This window comes from Calidris pugnax, unplaced genomic scaffold, assembly GCF_001431845.1.
Source record: "Calidris pugnax isolate Ruff unplaced genomic scaffold, ASM143184v1 scaffold147, whole genome shotgun sequence".
NCBI classification, from domain to species: domain Eukaryota; kingdom Metazoa; phylum Chordata; class Aves; order Charadriiformes; family Scolopacidae; genus Calidris; species Calidris pugnax.
Window position 1 is genome coordinate 4566846 of NW_015092359.1, and position 25334 is coordinate 4592179.

Genomic DNA, 25334 nt, shown 5'->3' on the forward strand with positions numbered 1-25334 from the left:
TGACCACCCTCTCAGCAAAGTCATTCTTCCCAGTATCTCATCTAACCCTCCCCTGCCCCAACTTCAGACCATTTCCTCTGCTCCTGTCCTTATTCCCTTGGGAGAAAAGGCCAACCCCCACCTCTCCACAACTCCTTTCAGGGAGTTGTAGAGAGCAATGAGGTCTCCCCTTAGCCTCCTCTTCTCCAAACTAAACATGCCCAGATCCCTCAGCCTCTCCTTGTAGGACTTGTTCTCCAGACCCCTCATCAGCTTGGTGGCTCTCCTCTGGACACGCTCCAGCACCTCAATGTCCTTCTTGTAGTGAGGGGCCCAGAACTGAACCCAGCCCTCGAGGTGAGGCCTCACCAGTGCAGTGTTGCTGCCAGGGGCAGTAGGGATCATGCCAGGCTTGGTTGGCTCCTCCAGATCCAAGCCACGTCCAGCCACGTGCTTTGTGGCTGTGGAAACCGGGGTGTGACATGCCCTGCAGCCTGGCATACACGTTCCTCCCTTGTTCCCAGGCCCCGGAGGCCAGTACCTCAGGCTAGCATTGGCCCAGCGCAGGACTTTCTTCCTCTTGATGCTCAACCTGACTGGTGATTCTGTCCTCAGGCAGGCATGGAGCTCCAGTGCTCCTTGCAGGACCGCAGTGCGTGTTGGCTGTAGCCAACATGAAGGGTCCCTTGGAAGCATTTACCTCATGCCCACCTCCTGCTAGTGGGCTGGGAAATGGGTGCTTCCCCTTTGCTCCAGGAGGTTTGTGGAAGTGTTCCCAGGGTCTTTTGAAGCAACTGGGCTGGGGCCTTCCCTGGTGTCCGGGTTTGGCCTTGCCCACCTCTCCCTTGCTGCTCAGTGTAGAGCTGTCTTTAAGAGCCAGTTCTTGGCTAATTCTTGGCCATGTGTTTCCTGCCATACGGGAAGTGGTTGTGTGTTCCTGACAGGAGACACTGTGTTTGCCTTTACGTCTCTCCCTGCAAAGGCTGCTTTCGCCTGGCGTGTGCCAAAAAAGAGGCTGTTCTCTCCTTCTTGGAGCCCGTGGGGGGACTCCCGGGGAGGGGGAAGGGTTGCTTCGTCCCCTGTTGTCTTGCAGGGAAAGTCTCTCAGGGGACCTGTGTGGCCCTGGGCTCGTATCCAAGGTTTACGCTGAGCTCTCTCCAGTTCTCCTCATGCTGCGTTGTTGGGCACGGTCTCCTCGTGTTTGTACAAGTAACTCCTCTCTGCTGCCCTGGCTCTGCTCCACGTGCTGGCAGCAGGGCTGTGAGGGTATGGTGTAGCAACCTCTGCAGCCTGGTTGGGTCTCATGGGCAGATGTCGATCAGATCCAAGGGCTGGTCCGAGTTGTCACAAAATCTCTCCTTCCCCAGGACGTACTGAAACCAGCGTTCACTGTCACCAACCTGCCGGGGACAACGTCCACCATCCAGACAGCCCCCACCACCTCGACCTCCATGCAGGTCAGCAGTGGCCCGTCATTCCCCATCACCAATTACCTGGCGCCAGTGTCTGCCAGCATCAGCCCCAATGCCGTCACCAGTGCCAACGGGACAGTGCTGAAGACTACTGGAGCCAGTGCAGTGACGTCTGGGGGCCTCATGCCGATACCCACCGGCTTCACCCTCATGTCAGGTCAGTGCCTCGAGGGGGATGAGGGCTACATCCATCCCTCTCTGCACCTGGAGTGTGTTGCTGCCTTCTTCGGAGGAGAGGAGACCTAGTGGCAGGAGGAAACAAAGTGTTGCTGCTGTAGGGTGAGCTTGGCTGGGGTTCCTTGCTCGAGCCCAGCCAGGCCAGTGCCTGGAGAAGGGTCGTGTAGTGACTTTCCTTAGGGTGCTGCTAGCTGGCCCTGCTGCTGGGAAGGGCGTTGGTGGCAGGGAGCTGAGCTGGGACCCCAGGGCAGCACCGAGAAGCCTGGAGGGAGTGAAAAGAGCTGGTAGTGACAAAGCCTTTCTTTCTCCCTCCTTTCGGCAGGTGCTTCCCTTTCTCCGGGGACCCCTACCATTCCTCTCACTCAGTTACAGCCGCACTCCCTGGCTCTTTCCAGCCAGCAGGGCCAGGTGGTGGCGGGTACAGCTGGACAGCCGCAGCAGGCACAACAGACAGTCTTCCGCTTCCCCGCCAGAGCTGGAGGGCAGATCGTGTCGCTGACAGGTCAGCCACTCGCTTCTCCTCCGGCTTGCCTTGAGGTGGGGGGGATGGAGGCGTCTGTGGGGTTCGAGAGCTGACCCCCAGCTGAGGTGGGGAGCGCAGAGGAGGCAGAGCACCCTGGCCGAGAGAAGGGGAGAGATGGGAAGACAGGAGCAGAGAGTGCTTGGAGTAGAGGCAGGGGCAGCATCCGGGGGGGACACAGACCGAGGGAAGCAGCGGGTTGTCAGTCTCCTGCCCCAGGGTTTGCCCTGCAGTTAGCAAACGCAGAGGAGGCAGATCCCTGGGGCAGCTGTGCTGAGGCTGAACTGTGCTGCCGGGAAGGAGGCCGGCGGGGGCTTAGATGCTTTTTTTCGAGTGCTGGTATTTGGCTCTGAGCAGCTGCCCTTGCTTTTGTATTTGGATCTGCCGTTGGTCACTGAACCACAGTGCTGAGGATAGATTAGGAGAGACCCAGAGTGGAGGAGGGAGCGGTGCTGCTGCGCTGCCTCGTGTGTGTTGTCCTTTGTAGGAATTCCTTGTTGTGGCTGAGTCAAGGATCCCCAGGTGTTGTACTGGGGCTGGGCATGCTCCTGGCTGGAGATAGCCAGGAGGGCTAGGCTCTACTTCGTGGGGGTAGCCATCATCTGGGGACCAGCTCTGAGAGTGAGACAGGATTTCTTGTGGCCTGCCCAAGTTTGTGCCCAAGTCGATGAGTCTGACAGCCTGCACACTTTCTTGGAGCCCTTATGGCTCGAGGGGGCCCGTGCAAGGGGATGGGATTTTTTCCTTGTGATCTGGAGGAGCTGAGAGAGTGATGAATGTGTCTCTGTGGTGTGGTGTGTGGGGAGATGCCCAAGTCTGAGTGAGGTGGCTGGTGGTTCCTGGCCTCTGGCATCCCTTGCTCTTTCCTCTGGAGGCAGGACCTGCACCTGAAGGGGAGCTTTCTGTGCCAAGCTCTGTCCCTGGAGCTGAAGAGCTTTGCCGGAGGCTGTGGGGACATGACCCTGCAGTTCTGGGGTGCACACCTCGGCACCCGGTGGTCTCTAATCCCCGTGCAGGGCACTGTGATGTCCTGGAGACCACAAGATGCCTGAAATAGCTGTTCCCTGAGTGCCCTGTGGAGGATGGAGCTGGGCTCTAGAGTGTGAAGGCAGCGGGGTCCAGCTGGCCTGGTCACTTGGGCTCTCGTAGTTCCTCTCTGTGCATTGAGATGATCCTTGCAAGGGCTGGCTGAGCATGGGCAGCGCTGGGGGCATGTGTTGGGCCCCCTCCTCCCAACACCATCTGTACCCTGTGTCTTGGTGGAGCCAGGAATGGTGAGGAGAGCCCCAGGCATTCCTGAACCATGCCTGGAAGCTGGAAAAAAAGCTGCTGTGGCCTTTCCTTTTCTCTCTGGAGCCCCGTAGGCCAGCTAACGCCTCCTTGGCCCCTGTGTGCCTGGGAAGAGCAGGTTTTAGCCTGCTCTTTGGGGCAGGGCCTGGTTTCTGCTACGTGCTGCTTGGGGCTAGTCTTCCCCAACGCAGTGTGGAGCCACGCTGTGCAGCCAGAGAGAGGGACTTAGGGGGCTTCCGCATGGCCCAGAGTGCCTGTATCCTGGCTGAGCCCCAGGCTGATGGGTTCCTCTCTCCCTGCAGGTGGTACCATGGCTCAGCAGGTCCCAGTCCAGGCAATCCAGGTGCACCAGGCACCGCAGCAAACGTCTCCCTCTAGTGACAGCAGCACTGACCTTACCCAGACCTCTTCCAGCGGAACAGGTAATTGGGACATTACGGTAAACCATGTTCCTTCCCCCACCGACAGACCTCACGCCTCCTCCCTCCCCAAAATCCTTCTTCAGACCAACTCTACCCCAGCTTTTCTGACGGTTTCCTAGGTGTATTTATGCTTGTTGCCAGCCCCTGTGTCTAGGTAGATGCTGCTGTGCACAGGGCACCTTACAAGGGATTTCAGAGCCTCTCCAGATACATCATCTGCTCTTACTTGCAGCACGGAGCTGGGAACAGGTTGCCTGGTTCTCAGATGGTTTCTTAGTGAGCCATCATTGCCCCTAGCACAAATCTACTTGAGATTTTTACTGTATATGCAGAGGACACCTCATGTCAGCAAAATCTGAGTTGAGGTGCCAAGTGAATCCAGGCTGAATCCAGTTCAACCAAGTTATTAAAGCTTCATGAGGAAACTCGTATCTCGAGTTGAATTCAGTCTTGGGATATTCGGCTGCCGTGCTTTTCTGCCCTCTCATACTCACTCAGGGAAGGAGAGGTTTGAGCTCTCCCTGCCTGTTCCCTGGGGCTTTTTCCCCAAGAGCTTGGTAGAGCAAGATGGGCATTGCCATGCACCTGCTGCTTCGGGATGGCGTGCCCAGGGGTGGCTGAGGGAGGGATGCCGAGCAGGCGTGCGAGCGCAGCAGACTCCTTTCCTGTGGCTCACGTGTAGTCTGTCCTGGTGCCAGTGACCCTCCCGGCGACCATCATGACGTCGTCTGTGCCAACCACTGTGGGTGGCCACATGATGTACCCCAGCCCACATGCGGTGATGTACGCGCCCACATCTGGCCTTGCGGACGGTGGACTTGCAGTCCTCAACGCTTTTTCACAGGCGCCCTCAGCGATGCAGGTGTCCCACGGCCAGGTCCAGGATCAGGGTAAGACAGCTGTCTTGTCAATGCTCCTCTGACGCCCCGATTTTCCTCCTTCTCACCTGCATTTGTGCTGTGTATTAATTGAAAAGAATTTTCTTCCGAGCAGTCCTAGTGGCTGTACAACAGCATGGCAAGGGGGATGCTTGATGCACGCTTTTAGATCCTGCTCTTCTCCTGGGCGAGGGATTGCTTGAGCTGTGTGCTGGGGAAAAAGGGTGAGGGTTATCCTGATGGATGGCATATGGGGCAGGCAGAGAAGGGAGCTAGGAGGCTCTGGAGAGGACGTGTGATTGCACGAGGGGGCAAAGCAGCATGAAGCCCTGCTGTTTTGTGTGATTTGGATTGAGAGCCTGTGCCTGCTTCTCCCAGCATTTGGAAAGCTCGTGCATGTGGCTTTCTCCTGGGATGCCTCCACGCATGCAAAGAGGCATCTTCATCCTTGTGAATCTCGATGGAGCTCAGAGAAAGGACCCATGGGGGAGCACTGTTTAAGGGATGGTGTCATTTGTGCTCTCTCTCTCTCTGGCAGGTGGCGTCCCCCAAGTGTTCCTGACAGCCCCATCAGGCACCGTTCAGATCCCAGTCTCAGCTGTCCAGCTTCACCAGGTAGGCGAAGAGGGGTACTTGCACGGGTTCAGGGGGTGTACTTGCTCTGCCCCTGCCTGCACATCCTTTGTGAGCCTGGGTAGACCCAGGCCCTTGAGTAGGGCCAGTCCTCAGGTTTGGGAAAGTTGTCAGTGCCACGCACCCTTGGGTGAAGAAGTCTTGCCCTCCTCCTTGGATGGGTGCCCAGAGAGGACAGTGCCACCCTGGCTGCTGGCACGTGTGGTCTCAGGGTATGCTATCCCCCAGTGCTTCCTCCTCCCTTTTCTCTCTAGATGGCTGTCATCGGGCAGCAGAGCAGCAGTGGCAGCAGCCTGACGGAGCTGCAGGTGGTCAACTTGGACACCTCGCACAGCGCCAAGAGTGACTGAGAGGCCTCTGCTGCCGGCCTTGTGCTGTCCCTGGCTTGTCCTGCCAGTGCCGGGGGCTGGTGGCAATTCCTTCTCGTACAGACTGCACCAGTTATTTATTGTTGCCTTTTCACGTTTCCTTCATCCACACATGCACACACACACGCACCCACCCACCCACACACACACACACACACAGAGACAGAGGAATGCACGTGGGGCTGCAGGACCCACCTGGGCTGGAGCTGTGCTGGGGCCGTGCAGGGCTTGGGGGGCGTTTGGATGCCGCGGTAGCTGTGCTCGTCCCATGCCAGCCAAAGAAAACGTGTCTCTTGAGGGCAGGATCGCTCTGCGCCGTAAATAAGTACCGCGGGCCATGCCCAGCTGGAGGCTCTGGCTCCTCCTGGGTGCTCCGAGTCACCTTGCTCTGCGTGGGGCTCAGCTCGGACCCCGAGCCGTGGTGCGGACGCAGCTCGGAGCAGAGGCTGTGCCGCCGGCCTCAGCAATGTGCCTTTGTGGGGGTGACGGGTCCTTGGCCGCAGCAGCTCAACCCTGGGCTCTGGACAGCGAGGAGGGGGGCGAGTGGCCAGCTTGCACGTGCATCTCTTGGTTGGGCCAGCGGGCCCTTCCCTCTTGGGAGGTCAAGGGCACAGCCTGCGGCCGATGGTGGCCCTGTCCTCCTCGTATGCACTACAGTGAGCCCTCAGTGCCTCCTCGCTGGGCTGCCTGGCAGATTTGCAGCCTGTCGGGCTCTGCCCCCCCCGGCGGCTGCCCTCGCACAGCTGAGGTGGTCGGTTGGGATGCCCAGGAGAGCTCCTGGGGGTGCTCCGTGGCCAGCCTAGCCCCACATTCTCTTCTTAGCCCCTCGCACTGCTTGCGGACTCCGTACACCCAGGGGAAGGTGGCTGGGTCTTTCCCCGCATCCCCCTGCAGCTCCAGCCAGCGCTTTTCTGAATTTCTGTGTCTGATGCAAGGTGGAGAAACAACTCAAGTGTCAAAGGGAAGACATGTGCCCATGTGGGGCACCGAGCCGCCGGGTAGGCGGCCAGGCTCTTTTCTCTGAGCACCAGGGTGACCTGCTGGCCATCCTGGGCCGTGGAAGAGCAGTTGTGCTGCCTGTGCAAGGCTCAGCAAGGCCAGGGGAGAAGGGCTGGAGCATGCTTGGTCCTGCATGGGAGTTGCTGTGAATGGCTCTGCTACCTAGCCCTGTCCCTGGAGGGAGAGCGAGCAAGTGAGAGAAGCTGCTGAATCTTTAGGGGAAGAAGCAGCTACTGTAACTTTTTTTTTTTTTTTTTTTTTTTAGTTTAAAAAAAAAAAAAGCTTGGGAAAAAAAAAAAAAAAAAAAAAAAAAAAGGACCACAGTAATCAGAATTTGCAGTGGCTTCATTTGTTGTGGAACTTCAGTCCCTTGTTATTTTCTGTGAAAACTAAGAAAAAAAAAAAGAAAATGACTTTATTTTTCTAAGTGTTAAACTCAGTATTTATGTAATTCTTTAAGGAATAAAAGTTTGGCTCCTGTACAGTTTTCATGGGGTTTGTACCAGGGGGATGGGAGAGGGGTGGGTGGGCATGGAGGCAGGAAAAGGGGCCTTGCTTTTGAGTTTGTATTGTAACCTTGGACATGTTCCCTCAGCATTAGCGTTTAAGCTGCGCTCTCCACCCACCAGCATGTGCCAGGGATCAAGCTGAACCGAGTGGGCTGCTTGTTTCCCACTACCTGTACTGAGGACTCCATACCCATCATTTTGGGCTTAACTGGGCAGAAGGCAAGTGAAAGCAGTGGCTGTGCTCTAGAGAAGTGGGAAACCCATCTCTCAGGAGCAAGGGGGTTTGCAGCGTGTCCGGGAACCAGAGGTGGGCTGGGTTTTCTGATGGCTGCCCTGTTCACCTCTGATCCTGGGACTTGTCGGGATTTCTATCACTACTTTTGGTGCGGAGCAGTGCCGCCTGTGCCTAAGGGATATGGGTGTCCCCACTCCTCCCTGGGTGGCGAGTGGCTAGCAGTGGCTGATCCTTGCTTTCCTGGGTGGGTAGCATCTCCCAGACTCCTGGCTGATGATCTGGGCTGTAGTTTCCCCTCTTACGGCCGTTCCTTAGTGCACAGATGTGGACAGGACAGGTCCCCTCCAGCCCCCCCTCCCTGCGTAAAGACCTCCCACAACCTTCTTTCAGCCCTTGGTCTGTTACGGAGCCTGGGCAAGGGCTGGTGGGGAGTCGGGGTGGCCCATCTGGTGAGAGTGAAGTTCCCCAGAGTATCCTTGCTCCGAGAGCCGTGCGTAACCCCGCAGCTCGGAGCACGGGGGAGTGCTGTGCCCTGTTATGCCCCCCCCTTCCCTCACCGGGGATGTGAAAAGCTGCTCAGCGATGCTTCCAAAAAACAAGGCTGGGAATCTAGGAGTTCTTCCAGGGAGGAAGGATGGGGTTGGGGGTCTGTGTTATCCTTTTTCCCCCCAGCACATCACTGCGGCCTGGCTTCGCTCCGCTTTGCTTGTGCTAGGCAGGGTGGAGCGGAGCCGTGTGGCCCCGGGGCGGCAGGAGCACCCCTGCTGCTGCTACAAGGGGGGGTCTGCATCCCCTCCCTGGCTTCCCCGAAGGCAACTGCTGGTTAAACGCTAATGGTGTATTTTATTTAAGTGCAGACTTGTAAGAACACTTTGTGTATCAGGGATGAAATGGCATTTATTGTGTGGTGACATTTTTAGTTCATTTTACCGGTTTGAGGGTTGTGTGTGTGTGTGTGTGTGCGCGTGCGTGTGTGCGCGTGTGTACGCATAAGTGTGTGTGGGATTATTTTTTTTTTTATTATTTTTTTTTTCCCTCCAGTTTCCAGGGTTGTGTTTCTGGAAGGATGTGGAAGTAATCACAGTACTATGTACAGAGCTTTCTTTTGTATTAAAAAAAAAAAAAAAAAATTACTCTTTCAATAAATGTTATCATTTTGTGCACAGATTTGGGATTTTGGCCGTGCTTTGCGGGAGGGGACGACACACACCTTAGAGCCAATGAATGGGGATCAGAGGCAGATTCCTGTGTCCTTGTGTGTACTGGCAGGGGGGAAGGGGGAGCTGTCTGGGCATGATATGGCAAAGAGGGGAGTCTTTGCAGAAGTCTCCAATCCCCACTGCCCCCTGCACAGGTGAGACTTACGCAAAGCCTTTGACACTTGTCCTGCATGACATCCTGGTCTCTAAATTGGAAAGGCATGGATTTGATGGATGGATCAGGAACTGGCTGGATGGCCACACTCAAAAAGTTGAGGTCAACGGCTCAATGGCCAAGTGGAAACCAATGATGAGTGGTGTTCTTCAGGGGTCAGTACTGGGACCAGTGCTGTTCAACATCTTTGTTGGAGACATGGACAGTGGGATAGAGCGCACCCTCAGCAAGTTTGCCAACGACACCAAGCTGTGTGGCGCGGTTGACAAGCTGGAGGGAAGGGATGCCATCCAGAGGGACCTGGACAGGCTGGGGAGGTGGGCTCGTGCATATCTCATGAAGTTCAGCCAAGCCAAGTGCAGGGTCCTGCACCTGGGACGTGGCAATCCCAGGCACAAGTACAGGTTGGGCAGAGAATGGCTGGAGAGCAGCCCTGAGGAGAAGGATTTGGGGGTGTTGGTGGATGAGAAGGCCACCATGAGCCAGTAGTGCGCACTGGCAGCCCAGAAAGCCAACCCCATCCTGGGCTGCATCAAGAGAAGTGTGGCCAGCAGGGGATTCTAGTCTACTATGAAACGATTTGACCTCACCTGGAGTACTGTGTCCAGCTCTGGAGTCCTCAACACAGGAAGGACATGGACCTGTTGGAACGGGACCAGAGGAGGGGGCATGAAGATGTCTCCTCTGGAGACATTCAAACCCCACCTGGACACGTTCTTGTGCAACGTGCACTGGGTGGACCTGCTCTGGCAGGGGGTTGGACTAGATGATCTCCAGAGGTCCCTTCCAACACCATGTGATTCTGTGATCTGTGCTGCTGGGTCAATGGTATGCCAGCTAAAAATGCAACTGCTAGCCTCTACACAGCATCAGGTCCTGGAGCAGATACCAATATAGGATACGGCAAGTTTAGCACTGGTCAAAGTCTGTGCAGTGGAGGGACTGCTCTCTTCCTCTCAGAACACTGTACAGAAGTTCTGTACAGTGCTTAGGAGCCAAACACAGCTGAAACGGCCCTTTCCCCACCAGGAGGGCAGGTGCTTCACCTTTGTGGGTTACACCACAGCCACCCCCACGTTCAACAAGCCGTTTGCGCAGAGACGTCTCGTGGTTCAGCGTCACAACCCCCGTATCGGCACGAGTGACCCCATGCTACTTGTGCTCAGGGGTCTGTGTAGGACATACAAAACTCCTAACATGGAGTAAGATAGACCAGGCATAATCTTTATTTTTAGGATAAATGACTAAGCGTGGCATCAAGAACCATCAGAGCCAAGACATAAGCGGAGCCCTGTGAATACCACAGGAAACATTTCAGCGTCACAAACAAAATGCCTGTGTCCTACCCGGCCACTGCCATTTATTGTTGGTGACAATTTTGGCTGTGGGCTGTTGCCAGCCGATGTCACCAGCCGATGTCACCAGCCAGGGCGCGTTTCCTGCTGCAGACCATTATCACCACCTCGTGTCTGTGACATTAAACACAGCCGTGCTGCAGGTGCAGCACCTGCACAAAATAACAGTCGCCGAGAACAGAGGAACAGAGCAATCGTCGTGCTCGTGGTAATCAGCTTTTATGTAGTTGAGCGGCATTTAGGAAGTTATTTTCCACTTCACTGGTGCAAATATGCCGTGTTTATCTCTACAAGAGATGAAGGGACTTGTAAAGGCAAGGCATGATGTTAACTAAATAACCAGTTTGGTCCTCTAAATTTTAACGATGCCTTGGGCGTTAACAGGGAAGGAAGATGCTGTTAATGGAAAACACGGAGGTTTCCAGAGCATCCGTGGGATTCTGGAAAGAGAGCATCAACAGGGGTTACACGTAGCAATGGGGAAATCAAGAAGCTGCCTTGAAAAAACAAACATTTACAGTCCACCATTGGTGCCACAGCTTTAGAGGGTGGTCCTCGCAGACGGATGCAGCACCACACTGATTTATCCAGCCTATGGTTAATTGCAATTATATGGTCGTATTAATTGCTGATTGCTATTATAAAACATGGAAATTGTCTAATCAGCTGCACTGATACTGAGGGTGGAAATTAAATTGAGCACATACTCCACGATCAACTCCACGAGTTGCTCCACGATCAGATAAGAAACCGGCTTCTCATCTGTTTAGCCTGTGATTTTAATGTTTGTTTATAATTTAAAACAAATGTTAACAGACTGATAGAAACCTGCACCTACCGGATTGTAGCTGGTGGCTGTTAAAGATTGTCAAGGGAGGGAAACATGGGCAGAGGATAGGAATTTAGATTTTATGGTGTGAGCATTACAGATCAGCGTAACACCAAAGCAGGAAAGGAACCAGAAATGGGCCAGATTTGGGTGCAGCTGGCACCAGTTGCCTCTCTAGCAACACTGAGACTAGGGCAGTCCTACAGCCCCAAACCAGAATCACAGAATAATGATACGGGGTTGGAAGGGACCTCTGGAGATCATCTAGTCTGCGAGAAACACCAGCTCACACTTAGAATTTAAAGAAGACAAAGTTGCTGAGGCAAAGGTATAAAAAATGTATTGTACGAAACAGCGCTGAATCGGGTGCATCTCAAAGCAGAGGCACGCTGATCTTTTAGCTTTTAGATATTTTATCACTGAGGCAAAGGTATAAAAAATTTATTGTACGAAACAGCACTGAATCGGGTGCATCTCAAAGCAGAGGCACACTGATCTTTTAGCTTTTAGATATTTTATACTTCTTATCCCGGCCGCCTGAGTTACTGTCTCTCTTCTCGTTGGCTGAGAAGTTGGAGCTCACATTCTTCTTCCCAACTGCCTGACCTATTGCAGATCTAGTTCACACCTTTTTACCTTATAAGGCACACACACCTACTCTACAAAATCATTATCCTAAACACACCTTTGATTATTTGATTATGCTACAAGTTATTTCACAGTCTTTCCTATCAATCTACTGTGAGAAACACCAACTCACATCGTAGAATTTAAAGAGGACAAAGTCACCGAAGCAAAGGTTAAAAAAATTTATTAATATGAAACAGCGCTGAATTGGGTGCACCAAAAGTAGATGCACGTTGATCTTTCAGCTTTCAGGTATTTTATACCCTCATCCCGGCCGCCTGGGTTTCTGTCTCTCTTCTCGTTGGCTGAGAAGTTGGAGCTCACATTCTTCCCGACCGCTTGACCTATTACGAGTTTAGTTTGCACCTTTTTCGCATGTAAGGCACGCACACACCTATTCTACGAAATCATTATCCTAAACACGCCTTTGATTAGTTGATTACGCTACATGTTATTTCAGAATCTTTGCTACCATCCACTTGGCAGATTTACTGTCCAAGGCTGGTTTCTTTGGCCTTATCGATACTCCCCTACCCTCTGGGTTCCTGTGTGGAAGGCCGTGTTCCAGTCTGTTTCTCTTCACCTAGATAACGCTCTGCGAACACGGATCCCTTGACAGACCAAGGGCATTTCTGGGGATTAATTGGATACAATTTATTAGACTTTATTACTACTACTAAGGCTTCTTTGTTAGTACTGACACACTAATAAGAATGTATCAATTCGCTCATTTCCCACATACTGTTCAGTGTAAGTAGTTACAAGCACCCTGGTGGTCATATCCTCATCTTCATCAGTCACCCTCTAGATGACCTTCATCCACTTATCAGTCTTCACAGTCTTTAGTCAGCCTTCAGTCAGCCTTCACAGTCCTTTGTCCACTTATCAGTCTGCCATCAGCCTGGCTCTCTTCACCTAGACAACTTCCTGTAAACCAGGATCCCTGGACAGGCCCAGGGCATTTCTAAGGATTAGTTCAGTACTATGCTACAAGTTATTTCACAGTCTTTCCTATCAATCTACTGTGAGAAACACCAACTCACATCGTAGAATTTAAAGAGGACAAAGTCACCGAAGCAAAGGTTAAAAAAATTTATTAATATGAAACAGCGCTGAATTGGGTGCACCAAAAGTAGATGCACGTTGATCTTTCAGCTTTCAGGTATTTTATACCCTCATCCCGGCCGCCTGGGTTTCTGTCTCTCTTCTCGTTGGCTGAGAAGTTGGAGCTCACATTCTTCCCGACCGCTTGACCTATTACGAGTTTAGTTTGCACCTTTTTCGCATGTAAGGCACGCACACACCTATTCTACGAAATCATTATCCTAAACACGCCTTTGATTAGTTGATTACGCTACATGTTATTTCAGAATCTTTGCTACCATCCACTTGGCAGATTTACTGTCCAAGGCTGGTTTCTTTGGCCTTATCGATACTCCCCTACCCTCTGGGTTCCTGTGTGGAAGGCCGTGTTCCAGTCTGTTTCTCTTCACCTAGATAACGCTCTGCGAACACGGATCCCTTGACAGACCAAGGGCATTTCTGGGGATTAATTGGATACAATTTATTAGACTTTATTACTACTACTAAGGCTTCTTTGTTAGTACTGACACACTAATAAGAATGTATCAATTCGCTCATTTCCCACATACTGTTCAGTGTAAGTAGTTACAAGCACCCTGGTGGTCATATCCTCATCTTCATCAGTCACCCTCTAGATGACCTTCATCCACTTATCAGTCTTCACAGTCTTTAGTCAGCCTTCAGTCAGCCTTCACAGTCCTTTGTCCACTTATCAGTCTGCCATCAGCCTGGCTCTCTTCAAATAGACAACTTCCCGTAAACCAGGATCCCTGGACAGGCCCAGGGCATTTCTAAGGATTAGTTCAGTACAATGGGTACTCCATTATCACTGAGCTTCCTCCGTCAATACAGACACACTAACAAAAATATATCAATTAGCTGAAGCAAAACTCAGCCCATTTCTCACATAGTCCAACCCCCCCTGCCAGGTTTCTTCAAATTGCACTGTGAGGCAGAGAGCGGTCCCTCCACCACACAGACTTTGACCAGTGCTAAACTTTCCGTATCCTATACTGGTATCTGCTCCAGGACCTGATGCTGTGTAGAGGCTAGCAGTTGCGTTTTTAGCTGGCATACCATTGACCCAGCAGCATGGATCACAGAATCACATGGGGTTGGAAGGGACCTCTGGAGATCATCCAGTCCAACCCCCTGCCAGAGCAGGTCCACCCAGAGCAGGTTGCACAGGAACATGTCCAGGTGGGGTTTGAATGTCTCCAGAGAAGGAGACTCCACCACCTCCCTGGGCAGCCTCTGCCAGGGCTCTGCCACCCTCAAAGTGAAGAAGCTCCTCCTCATCTTTAGGTGGAACTTCTGTTCAAGTTGGTGCCCATTTCCTCTTGTCCTGTCCCTGGGCACCACTGAAAAAAGACCATCCCTGTCCTCCTGATACACTCCCTTTAGGTATTTATAGGCATTGATCAGATCCCCCCTCAGCCTTCTCTTCTCCAGACTAAAAAGCCCCAAGTCCCTCAGCCTCTCCTCCTAAGGGAGATGCTCCAGGCCCCCCATCATCTCTGTAGCCCTCTGCTGTCCCCTCTCCAGCAATTCCCTGTCCTTCTGGAACTGCGGAGCCCAGAACTGGACGCAACCACAAGAAATTCTGATTTTTCACTTTTTTTTTTCCTATCCCTACACCCCCAGAGCCGGCCGCAGGGGAAAGGAGGGGTCACCGGCCCAGGGACACCCCTCAACCGGCCGCGCCCGCCCGCCCCCGCACTCTACTGGCCCTCCCCGACACCCGTAGCGGGCGTCGCCCGCGCGCCCCGTGCGTGGCAGAGACCCGGAAGCGCGGCGGCGGCGGCGGTAGGTGGCGGAGGCCGCCGGTCTCAGCCCCGGTCCCGTCATCGCTCCGTGCCGGAGGACTGGAGCGGTGCCAGGTAGGGACGGAGCCTCCCGAGGAACGATGCGTAAGCGGGCGCCTCCTTGTGCCCCCCTCACCCCGTATCGGGCGTGGGGGGTGAAGGGAGGAGCCGCCTCCCCGTGTAGCGGGGCCAGGCCCCGTTCTCTCCCCCGCCTCGCTGCGGCTCCCGGGGCCGGGTGGGAGAGGGGGGACAGCGGTGTTGGAGGAGGCCGGGAGGTGGAGCGGGGCTTGCCTAGGAACGGCCCGGAAGAGAACCCGTCGTTTCCGCTGCGGCCATCGGCGAGGCAGATGGTTTTTAGCGTCCCTGCTCGTTTCCATGGGCGGGCAGGCCGGCCTGAGGGCCTGTCCCCCCGGCGCTGCGGTGGGTTGAGGGGGGATGCGCTGCCGGCCTGGGCCGGGCCTGGCCTCTGAACTGAGCGTCCTGGCGCTTTATGGCATTTCCGTTTGCCACAACTCTGAAACTTAACTGTGGTAGTGCCTGCGTTTAATATATTAACACAGTAAATAGGACGAGGGCCTATGGCTTCAAACAGGAAGAGGGGAGATTTAGATTAGATGTCAGGAATCATAGAATGGTTAGAGTTGGAAGGGACCTCAAAGATCATCCAGTTCCAGCCCCCCTGCCCTGGGCAGGGACACCTCCCACCAGACCAGGTTGCTCCAAGCCCCATCCAGCCTGGCCTTGAACCCCTCCAGGGATGGGGCAGCCACAGCTTCTCTGGGCAACCTCTTCCAGTGTCTCACCACCCTCACAGCAAAGAATTTCTTTCTGGTATCTCATCTAAATCTCCCCTCTTCCAATTTAAAACTGTTCCCCCTTGTCCAGTCACTGCACTTCCTGACAAAGAGTCCCTCCCCAGCTCTCCTGGAGCTCCCTTCAGATCTTGGAAGGCTGCTCGAAGGTCTCCCTGGAGCCTTCTCTTCTCCAGGCTGAACAACCCCAGCTCTCTCAGCCTGTCCTCACAGCAGAGGTGCTCCAAGAGGAAGAAATTTTTCATTATGAGGGTGGTGAGACATGGCCCAGGTTGCCCAGAGAAGCTGTGGCTGCCCCATCCCTGGAGGGGTTCAAGGCCAGGCTGGATGGGGCTTTGAGCAACCTGGTCTGGTGGGAGGTGTCCCTGCCCAGGGCAGGGGGGTTGGAACTCGATGATCTTTGAGGTCTCTTCCAACCCTAACCATTCTATGATTCTGTTTAAGCAGTCTAACAATTTAGCTGTGGGTTGTCAATAGGCTGTAGTGTACCTCACTCGTCATACGCATTGCAGCTACTTCTTCACTTCAGATGCCCTAAATCCACTCTCTCCCCTACCTAGCTACACAGCCTTTTGGGCCCCTTCTGATAACTCTGAAGAGTTCTTTTCATGCTAAATGCCATGATATAGGGATGGGGTGAAAGTTATTAAACAAAATAATGTTTCACAGAGACTTCTGTTTTACTGATTTTTATTTTATATAAACCTCTTGGCATAGGGGTTTTTTTTGTGCACTGTACAAGCAGTTAGGGAAAACAATTATTTGGCTTATGATATGGCATCTAAACACTGTTACAAAGCACAGGAGAGTAACTTGGTGTTTTTATTACAGAGAGCCTGTGAAGATTCCCAGCTGGCTTGCTTCAGACTTCAAGAAAGGCACAACTGAGGGTAGGTATAAATTTCTTGGGAGTTTAGGCTTCTCTCTGCACCTGGGAAACATCTTTTATGTGCTTTTCATTATTTTTGATGGTCAGTATCTTCTTTGGCTGTACGTAGGTTGATTGTTTCCTATGTATGTTTAACTTAATTTTTAAGGACAACTTGTGGCACCATCAGCTGAACAGCATGTCACTTCACTGCTTCTCTTGCTAGTACGTGTAAGTGCCAAGGGGGCCTCTTCTCATGTCTGAGCTCCTCTGAGAACCTTCTTATCAGACTCTGATCTGGCATCCTTTGTAGTAGTGAAGTCAGTCCCTTGTTTGCGGTACTGTCTACGGTTGGCCAGCTGATTGCTGGCACTCAGTCTTAGATGGCAAATTATTTTGTGCTTCTCTTTGCATAACTGATCTCAGAGGTCCCTTCCAACCATGAATATTCTGTGATTCTGTGATAAATGAAAGCAGAGAAGTGTCATGGCTGCTTCTTTGTAGCCCTAAGATACACAGAACAATCAGGCAGCAGAGAGTAGCAATCTCCTCATTTTGTTGAATTTGCCTGTTCACTACACATTGTAAAGGCAAAGAATATCTGAGAGGAGGCCAAGGAGGAAATACTGAGTGGCTTTTAGCTAATGATCTAATTTGATGTATATGAACGTGATCTGAGAAATTGCTGCTTATTTTCTTCAAGGCCTGGTGACTCAAGCTAGGTCTGGCACCAGAGTGAGAGGCAGTGTCTGCCTGAAGCCTTGAGCTCTAAGTAAACTTGCAGTCTAAACAGATCTAAGTGGTAAATAACAAGAGGGAAAAGAGAACTGTAAAAGCAGCAATTTGCACAGGATCATAGAGTCATAGGATTGTCTAGGTTGGAAGGGACCTTTGAGATCATCAAGTCCAACCATCAACCTAACTCTGATTAAAACCATCACTAAACCATGTCACTAAGCACTATCTCTACGCATCTTTTGAACACCTCCAGGGATGGTGCCTCAACCCCTTCCCTGGGCAGCCCATTCCAAGCCTTAATAAACATCTTAAGTGTAAAAATTTTTCCTAATATCCAATCTGAACCTTCCCTGGTGCAACTTGAGGCCATTTCCTCTTATCCTGTTGCCTGTTCCTTGGAAGAAGAGTCCAGCCCCCCCTGGCTACACCCTCCTTTCAGGGAGTTGTAGAGAGCGAGAAGGTCTCCCCTCAGCCTCCTCTTCTCCAGGCTGAACACCCCCAGCTCCCTCAGCCTCTCCTCACAAGACTTGTGCTCCAGACCCCTCACCAGCTCCGTTGCCCTTCTCTGGACCTGCTCCAGCCCCTCAATGTCTTTTTTGTGGTGAAGGTCCCAAAACTGGACACAGCCCTCAAGGTGGGGCCTCACCAGTGCCCAGGACAGGGGGACGATCCCCTCCTGAGTCCTACTCCCCACGCTGTTCCTGACCCAGGCCAGGATGCTGGTGGCCTTCTTGGCCACCTGGGCACACTGCTGGCTCCTGTTCAGCCCACAGTCAACCAACACCCCCAGGTCCTTTTCTGCCAGGCAGCTCCAGCCACTCTGCCCCCAGCCTGGAGCGCTGCAGGGGGTTGGTGTGACCCAAGGGCAGGACCCGGCACTTGGCCTTGTTGAACCTCATCCTGTTGGTCTCAGCCCATCCATCCAGCCTGTCCAGGTCCCTTTACAAAGCCTCTCTACCCTCCAGCAGGTCGACACTGCCACCCAGCTTGGTGTTGTCTGTAAACTGACTGAGGGTGCACTTGATCCCTTCCTCCAGATCATTGATAAAGATATTAAAGAGAACAGGTCTCAGTATCCAGCCCTGTGGGACACCACTCATGACTGGCTGCCAACTGGATTCAGCTTCATTCACCACCACTCTCTGATGCAGCATTCCAGTCATGCGAGTCATCCCACCACATTTCTGATGGTGACTACATCATAGCTTTCCTGCTGCACAATGGCTTCCAGTCCCTCCTGTCTGTTGCCCATACTGTGTGCATTAGTGTAAAAGCACTTCAGCTGGGCTACCAGTCACACCACCTTTTTGGTGTAGGAAGGTCTAACCTGACCATTCCTAGGCACAGCCATAGTTTCGAGCCCATCGATGACCCTTGCATCTCTGCTGATGGATTCTCCCCATTCCCCCTTCAAACTTAGTTTAAAGACCATTTGATGAGCCCTGCCAACCCCTGCGTGAAGACCTTCTTCCCCTTTGGAGTCAGGTGTACCCCATCTGTCTCCAGTAGGCCTGGTGTCATGTAAACCTTCCTGTGCTTGAAACACCCAAAGCTGTGCCTCTGACACCAAGCTTGGAGCCATGTGTTGATCTGCTGGCTCTTCTTGTTACTTCCCTCATCCTTCCCTGTGACTGGGATGACAGAGGAGAACACTACTTGCGCTCCTGACCCCTTGACCAGTTGGAGGGGAGATGTGAGCTTCTGCAAAATGGGGTTTTCTTCAGATGGTTCTGTTGAGGTGCTTGCTCAAGCTTTCCCTGATATGCGTCTTGGAAATACAAGTTTGTCTCTGCTTTGCCTCTGTCTCTGCAGGTGCATTTCCTGTCATGGTGAACAAGAGGCATAATGGCAACCTGCTCGTGCACCTGGGACCCAAACTCCAGGCCTACCCGGAGGAGCTGCTCCGGCAGCGGCGAGGCCACGACGGCCAGCCTGAGTACCTTATCCAGTGGAGTATCGTCAGCTTGGAAGAGAAGACAGTGGGAAGCAGCAGTGCCTCCTCTGCAGAGACCAAGCCGGAGAACATCTCGATGTGGATGTCGGCAGAAGAGGTCTGTGCCAGCTGCCCGGCGCTGCTGGGCAAGAGGAAGCTGGAAGGGCAGTGGGTGAAGGAGGAGAAGGCAGCCAGCCCGTTGGCTGTGCCGCTGGATGAAGCCTCGCTGCTGGAGATGAAGGCTGATGTCAGGAGCCTGGTGCAGCGAGCTGGCCGGCAGATGGCCGAGACTGGGGCTCCCGAGTCCTCCATCCTCAACACCATCCACGTGCTGAGCGCCTACGCCAGCATTGGCTTGTTGGCAGGTGCCTTCAAGGAGACGGGAGCCCTGGACTTGCTGATGAAGATGCTGTGCCACAAGGAGAAGCAAATCCGCCGCAGCGCCGGCAAGATGCTGAGGGCCCTGGCTTCGCATGATGCAGGTGGGGGCTGCTACTGCTCAGTGCTGCTGAGGAGGTGCAGCTGAGGGGTGCCAGTCCTCTTGTAGGTGTGGGATGCCTGGGAAGCGGTGTGTCCTGGGTCTTGTTGGCAAAAGGGGTAGAACGAGACTGGAGCTTCCAAGCAGTTCCTTGGTGGTAGTTGTCTGGAGTGCTCTAAGACTTGGGAGCTCTTTCCCCCGGCGGGTTCCTGAGCTGCGATGCTGATTAACTGTTAGGAGAATTTATGCCAGGGGTGCCTCTGCTGCATGCTGTCCGTTGGAAAGCCTCTGGCCTATTCTTGGCATGGAGCTTTTCCTCAGCCCCTGGTGGGCAGAGGCCTGGTCCTCATTTAAGAGGAGCTGCCATGGGTTTTAAGTGCCTCATGAGGCTTGAGTGCCCTGGGAAGGTTGTTAATGATGGTGCGCCCCACAAGAGATCTAGCTTTCCCTGTCCTAGTGCCCAAGTTCATGTGGCTCTCCAGTGGGGCAGATACAGGGCTGGTTCAGGTTAAAATTTAAGTTTTTTCTTCCCTGGAACCATCTTCGGGAGTCAGTTATTTGGGGTTGCTGCTTTGGGGGAATCTTGCAGCTTTGGGGGTGGAAATAATGCAGTGTTACTCAGTGGAGCAAATTGTTGCCAATCCAGATTAAAGGACAGAACACGGTTCTAGGTGACTCCCAGCAGCAAAGCTCAAGTCTGCAAGTCTGTCTGGCACAGGGAGGGTGGGGTGAGGGTTATCTCTAGGGCGCCTGATGGGTTTCTGTTATTTTTGCAGGAAGCCGGGCCTATGTCCTGCTGTCCCTGAGCCAGCAGGATGGCATTGAGCAGCACGTAGACTTCGACGGTCGCTACACCTTGCTGGAGCTGTTTGCTGAGATGATGTCTTCTGAAGAGCACTGCATGTCCTTTGAGGGGATTCACCTTCCCCAGGTAGCAGCTGTGGGCTTTAGGGGTCAGGAGGGGTGAGAGTGGGGTGCCAAAGCTGGTGTGCCTTGTTTGGGACAGGAGGGCAGCGGGCAGCTGAGCAGGACTGGGTATTGGGAGAGCTGGCAGAGGATCTGGATGTGGCTTGAGGCTGGGGGGTGGTGGAGAAGCACATGGAGAGCCTTGTCTCTGAGCAGGGAGGCAAGAGTGGGCTGAGAGGTGTCTGCTGCTGCCTGAAGGTATCACAGGAGCCTGACTGTGGATGAGCTGGTGGCTGGAGGTGCTCTGCAGGCTAGAGCCTGACAGCCGTGCTCGTTGCAGATCCCTGGGAAGCTCCTGTTCGTCCTGGTGAAGCACTACCTGTGTGTCACTTCTCTCATGGACAAGCTCTGCAGTGGTGTGGAGCCGGGAGGGGAGCAGCAGGACTGCGCCGTGCCCAACCTGCTGGCCGAGGAGAGGAGCCGTGCGAAGCAGGAGTTTGAGTTCAGCATGGCGATGGCCAACCTCATCTTGGAGCTGGCGCACGTGATGGGCTGGGACCACAGCCCCAAGGCAGAGCTGCCGCCCCGAGGGGAGCTGCGGCCTCGCGCCCCACACTCCATCTTCCAGCACAAGACCCCTGCCTGCCCTACAGCCCAAATGCCCGTGCTCGCTTCAAATCAAGGTCCTCACAGAAAGCAGGGTCGTGTCTTCCTCACCCCGTCGGACTTCGCAGACCGCAGTGGCTACGTGGAGTACTTGCAGGCAAACCTGGTGCGCGGCATGAGGGTGCGCTTGCTGGAGGACTGCGGTGATGTTAGAGCTGGGGAGGAAGGCGAGTTTCTTCAGAGCACTAATAGCATGCACACAGTGCAGGTAGGTGACGAGCGGCTGGGATGGCAGAGGGGGTGACTGATGATTTCCTAATGATGTCTTCACGTGCAGGAAGTTGGACGACAGGTGTATGGTCGTTAGGACACTGTCTCCATCTGACCTCGCAAAGAAGTCACCTTTCGGAGCTGGAATTATGGGTCATGAGGAAAGCTAGTCTGGTTTAGTATGGGCTGTCCTGCTAAGACAGGTGGCTATATCCTGCCTTCCAGGAACAATACCTAGCCCTGGTTTGATCCTGGGAACAGGCTGACTTGCACAAATGAGTAACACAGCAAAAGGTCCTTGAAGGTCTTGAGCCTTGGCATGTGAGCAACAATACTTAGGGCATGCTGTTGTTCTCACTGGGTTGGACACAGCCCCCACAACTGTTTCTTCTGATCTGCAAATATATGCCATGGTGTGTTTCCCTTTTAAGAGTGTCTTTGGGCTGAGTAGACCTTAAATGAGAGTTTGGGTTAAAAAGAGCTGTTAGAGCTGCATATTTGCAGTTGAGTTGCTAAGTTTGTGCCAGGGATTAGGGAGGGAGGAGTCATAGAATCATAGAGTAGTTTGGGTTGGAAGAGACCTTTAAAAGTCATCTAGTCCAACCTTCCTGCAAGGAGCTGAGAGCACTGTCCAACCTGACCTTGAATGTTTCCAAGGAGGGGCACCTACCACCTCTCTGGGAAACCTGGTGCAGTGTTTCACCACTCCCATTGTAAAGAATTTCTTCCTTCTATCTAGTCTAAATCTTCCCTTTTTCAGTTTAAAACCATTACCCCTTGTCCTGTTGCAACAGACCTTACTAGAAAGTTTGTCCCCATCTTTCCTGTAGGCCCCCTTTAAGGATTGAAGGCTCTCCCTGGCACCTTCTCTTCTCCAGGCTGAACAACCCCAACTCTCTCAGCCTGTCCCCATAGGAGAGGTGCTCCATCCCTTCGGTCATTTTTGGGGCCCTCTTCTGGACCGGCTCCAACAGGTGCTTTCCTGTGCTGAGGGCTCCAGAACTGGACACAGTGCTCCAGATGGGGTCTCACCAGAGTGGAGAAGAGGGGCAGGAATCACCTCCCTGGACCTGGCCATGCTTTCTGAGCTGTGAGCACACATTGTCAGCTCACATCCAGTTTTTCATCCACCAGTACCCCCAAGTCCTTCTCAGTGGGGCTACACTCAATCCCTTCCCCCCTCAGCCTGTACTGGTACAGGGGGGTGGTCCTGAACCAGGTGCAGGACCTTGAACCTGATGAGGTTCACATGGGCCTGCTTCTCCAGCTTGCCCAGGTGCCTCTGGATGGCATCCCATCCCCCAGGTGTGTCAGCCACACCACTCAGCTTGGTGGTGTCTGCAAACTTGCTGAGGGTGCACTCCATACTTTCTGAGCTGTGAGCACACATTGTCAGCTCACATCCAGTTTTTCATCCACCAGTACCCCCAAGTCCTTCTCAGTGGGGCTACACTCAATCCCTTCCCCCCTCAGCCTGTACTGGTACAGGGGGGTGGTCCTGAACCAGGTGCAGGACCTTGAACCTGATGAGGTTCACATGGGCCTGCTTCTCCAGCTTGCCCAGGTGCCTCTGGATGGCATCCCATCCCCCAGGTGTGTCAGCCACACCACTCAGCTTGGTGGTGTCTGCAAACTTGCTGAGGGTGCACTTAATCCCACTGTCGATGTCACTGATTAAGATATTAAACACTATTGGTCCCATTACAGACCCCTGAGGGACCCTGCTTGTCACTGATCTCGATCTGGACATTGAGCCATTCACTACTACCCTCTGGTTGTGACCATCCAGCCAATCCCTCGTCCACCAAACAGCCCATCCATCAAATCCATATTTCTCCAATTTAGAGAGAAGGATGTTGTGGGGGACAGTCCAGATAGATGACATCAGTAGTTCTTCCCTTGTCCACTTACGTAGTCACTCCTCATAGAAGGCCACTAGGTTGGTCAGGCAAGATGTGCCCATGGTGAAGTCATGTTGGCTATTGCGAATCACCTCCCTATTCTCCATGTGCCTTAGGATAGCTTCTAGAAGTATCTGTTCCATGATCTTCTCAGGCACAGAGGTGAGGCTGACAGGTTGGTAGGTCCCAGGGTGCTCCTTTCTACCCTTTTTAAAAAGGGTGCAATGTCTCCCTTTTTCCAGTCACCAGGGACTTCACCTGACTGGCATGCCTTTTCAAATCTCATGAAGAGTGGCTTGGCAGCTACATCAGCCAGTTCCCTCAGGGCTCTGGGATCCATCTTATCAGGTCCCATAGACTTCTGTATGCTCAGGTTCCTCAGGTGATCTCAAAGCTGTTCTGTTACACGGACTTTGTTCCCCCAGTCCCTGCCTTGCAGTCCATCCACTTGAGAGGTTTCAGTGAAGACCGAGGCAAAAAAGTTGTTGAGTACCTCAGCCTTCTCCTTGTCTACTGTTACCAGTTTGCCAGTTGTGTGTTGGTTTCTTTGACCTTCCTTTTCTGGCTGTAGAACCCCCCTGTTCTACCTGTAGAACCCCTTCTTATCGTTGTGTCCTCTGCCAAGTTCAGCTTCAGCTCTGCCTTGGCCCTCCTGACCCCGTCCCTGTACAACTGGGCAACGTCCCTATACTCTTTGTAGGATATCTGTCCCTGCTTCCACTGCCTGGGCATTCCATTTCCTTCTTGCCCTTTAGTTTGACCTGCAGGTCATGATTCATCCATGACTATCTCTTTCCTTCCTTTCCTGATTTCTTACACATGGGGATCGAGAGCTCTTGGGCTCTATGGAAAGTAAAGATCTGCCAGCTCTGAGCTCCTCCCTTGTCCCTGAATGCCGTTTGTGAGGGAGTCCCATTGACTAACTCCTTGAACAGCAGGAATTTTGCTTTCCTAAAATTCAGGGTCCGGACTTTCCTCTTTGCCTGTCCCCTATCTGGACAGGCAAACTGCAAACTCCACCAGTGCACGATGGCCGCAGCCCAGGCTGCCTTCACTCTTAATGTCTGTGATTAGTTCACTTGTGTTGGTGACCAACAGGTCCAGTATCGTTGCTTTTCTGGGCTTTTGCCCTCACTCTCCATTTGAAGGGAAACTTGTTTTTTTTATTTCTGTTCCTCTTTCTTATCTTGTGTATCACACTTGCTTCATATTGACCGTTTCTTTGCTGATGACTAATGAGTTCAAGTTACAGGAACTGCTTTTCCCTGCTCTAAAATTTTGATCCTTTCCTTTTTGATTAATTCTGCTTTCGCAGCTCATCCTGCCTGATGCTTGCTGTCAGTCTTCTGTGTGCAAAATGCAAATTCACGTGCATTTTTGATTTGGGCCAGTTCATCACGAGCGTGTCTCCTACCTCCTCTCACCTTTCTTTTATTGCTCTGTTTTCTGTTGCTTTCTTACCCTCTCCAAACACAAAGTTTCACTGTTGTGCCTGGTCCTTCAGTCTTATTTTTCCGTGACTCCTTTGAAATGATATTTGGTACATAACTAGTTGGTGCAGGGATTCATTGAAGACTAATTGTGTGTAGAGTTTAATTCTGTTTCCTTCCATATAGTGCTTTCTTAAAGTCTCTCAGCATCTTATCTCTTTAGCTCTCTGGCACAATGGAGTTTTAGGAGTACTGGTGTGACTCCAAACGAGCTCAGTGAATCAGGCAGCTTATATGTTTTTCTGCTATTTTTTTTTTTTTCAAGTTATTGACACGTTGTACTTGCTGTTGCTGGGTCCTCCTTCTGCTCAGAAGGTTAAATGTAAAACTTTGTTATGGAAAGCCATAAAAAAATTAATTTTCAGAGGCAACTTGGACAAAGCACAGGGAACAATTGCCTCCTTTGAGACACTTGTCAGGAGCCCAAAACCTGTCTGAGAGGGTTAGTGAATGGGCAAGGTATAAAAGTATAACCAATAGAAGGTCAAGTCAGAGAAGGAAAAGTAGTTTTCTTTACATTTGCAGTTACCAAGTGGTTTGTGCCTCGAGACCCTTTATATACAGCTCATCTGCCTTGAGGCAGTGTTGGTTAAGTTCTTCCTTCACATGTGAGGCACCTGCTGCTGGGCACTTTTGAAGCAGGAATGCTTAACTAGATGCACTCCTTTCACTGCTCTTGTGTTAGATGAGATCTGTAGTGGTTACAGGCAAAGTTGGTGTTTTTTTTTAAAGACAGACTCAGGTGTAACCAGGGGAACAAGTTAATACAGATGGTAT

General features: G+C 52.6%; 2 protein-coding genes across 2 annotated transcripts in view; both read left to right on the forward strand.

Annotated features, from left to right (window-relative positions):
- Nucleotides 1-337: 337 nt before the first annotated feature.
- Nucleotides 338-7027, forward strand: SRF (serum response factor). Its single transcript, XM_014962522.1, has 6 exons — nucleotides 338-1608; nucleotides 1951-2130; nucleotides 3741-3860; nucleotides 4559-4750; nucleotides 5277-5353; nucleotides 5626-7027. Exons 1-6 carry the CDS (start codon nucleotides 1431-1433, stop codon nucleotides 5719-5721), a joined length of 843 nt encoding a protein of 280 aa, XP_014818008.1. The 5' UTR covers nucleotides 338-1430; the 3' UTR covers nucleotides 5722-7027.
- A 7472-nt stretch (nucleotides 7028-14499) lies between these two features.
- LOC106900356 (cullin-9-like) overlaps nucleotides 14500-25334 on the forward strand; it is a 57606-nt gene continuing 46771 nt past the window's right edge. Inside the window, exons 1-8 of the mRNA XM_014962382.1 lie at nucleotides 14500-14630; nucleotides 16199-16257; nucleotides 18786-19388; nucleotides 20161-20315; nucleotides 20631-21164; nucleotides 22386-22471; nucleotides 22640-22759; nucleotides 23184-23242. Of these exons, the coding sequence (XP_014817868.1) occupies nucleotides 18800-19388; nucleotides 20161-20315; nucleotides 20631-21164; nucleotides 22386-22471; nucleotides 22640-22759; nucleotides 23184-23242 (1543 nt within the window). The 5' untranslated portion in view covers nucleotides 14500-14630; nucleotides 16199-16257; nucleotides 18786-18799. The remainder of the gene's footprint in view (nucleotides 14631-16198; nucleotides 16258-18785; nucleotides 19389-20160; nucleotides 20316-20630; nucleotides 21165-22385; nucleotides 22472-22639; nucleotides 22760-23183; nucleotides 23243-25334) is intronic.

Excerpts from the sequence above, each read along its gene's own strand:
- SRF (XM_014962522.1), top strand. The coding sequence starts at position 1,431 with ATGCAGGTCAGCAGTGGCCCGTCATTCCCCATCACCAATTACCTGGCG. Across the intron at positions 1,609-1,950 it reads CGGCTTCACCCTCATGTCAG|GTGCTTCCCTTTCTCCGGGG; the intron begins GTCAGTGCCTCG and ends TCCTTTCGGCAG. Across the intron at positions 4,751-5,276 it reads CGGCCAGGTCCAGGATCAGG|GTGGCGTCCCCCAAGTGTTC; the intron begins GTAAGACAGCTG and ends TCTCTCTGGCAG.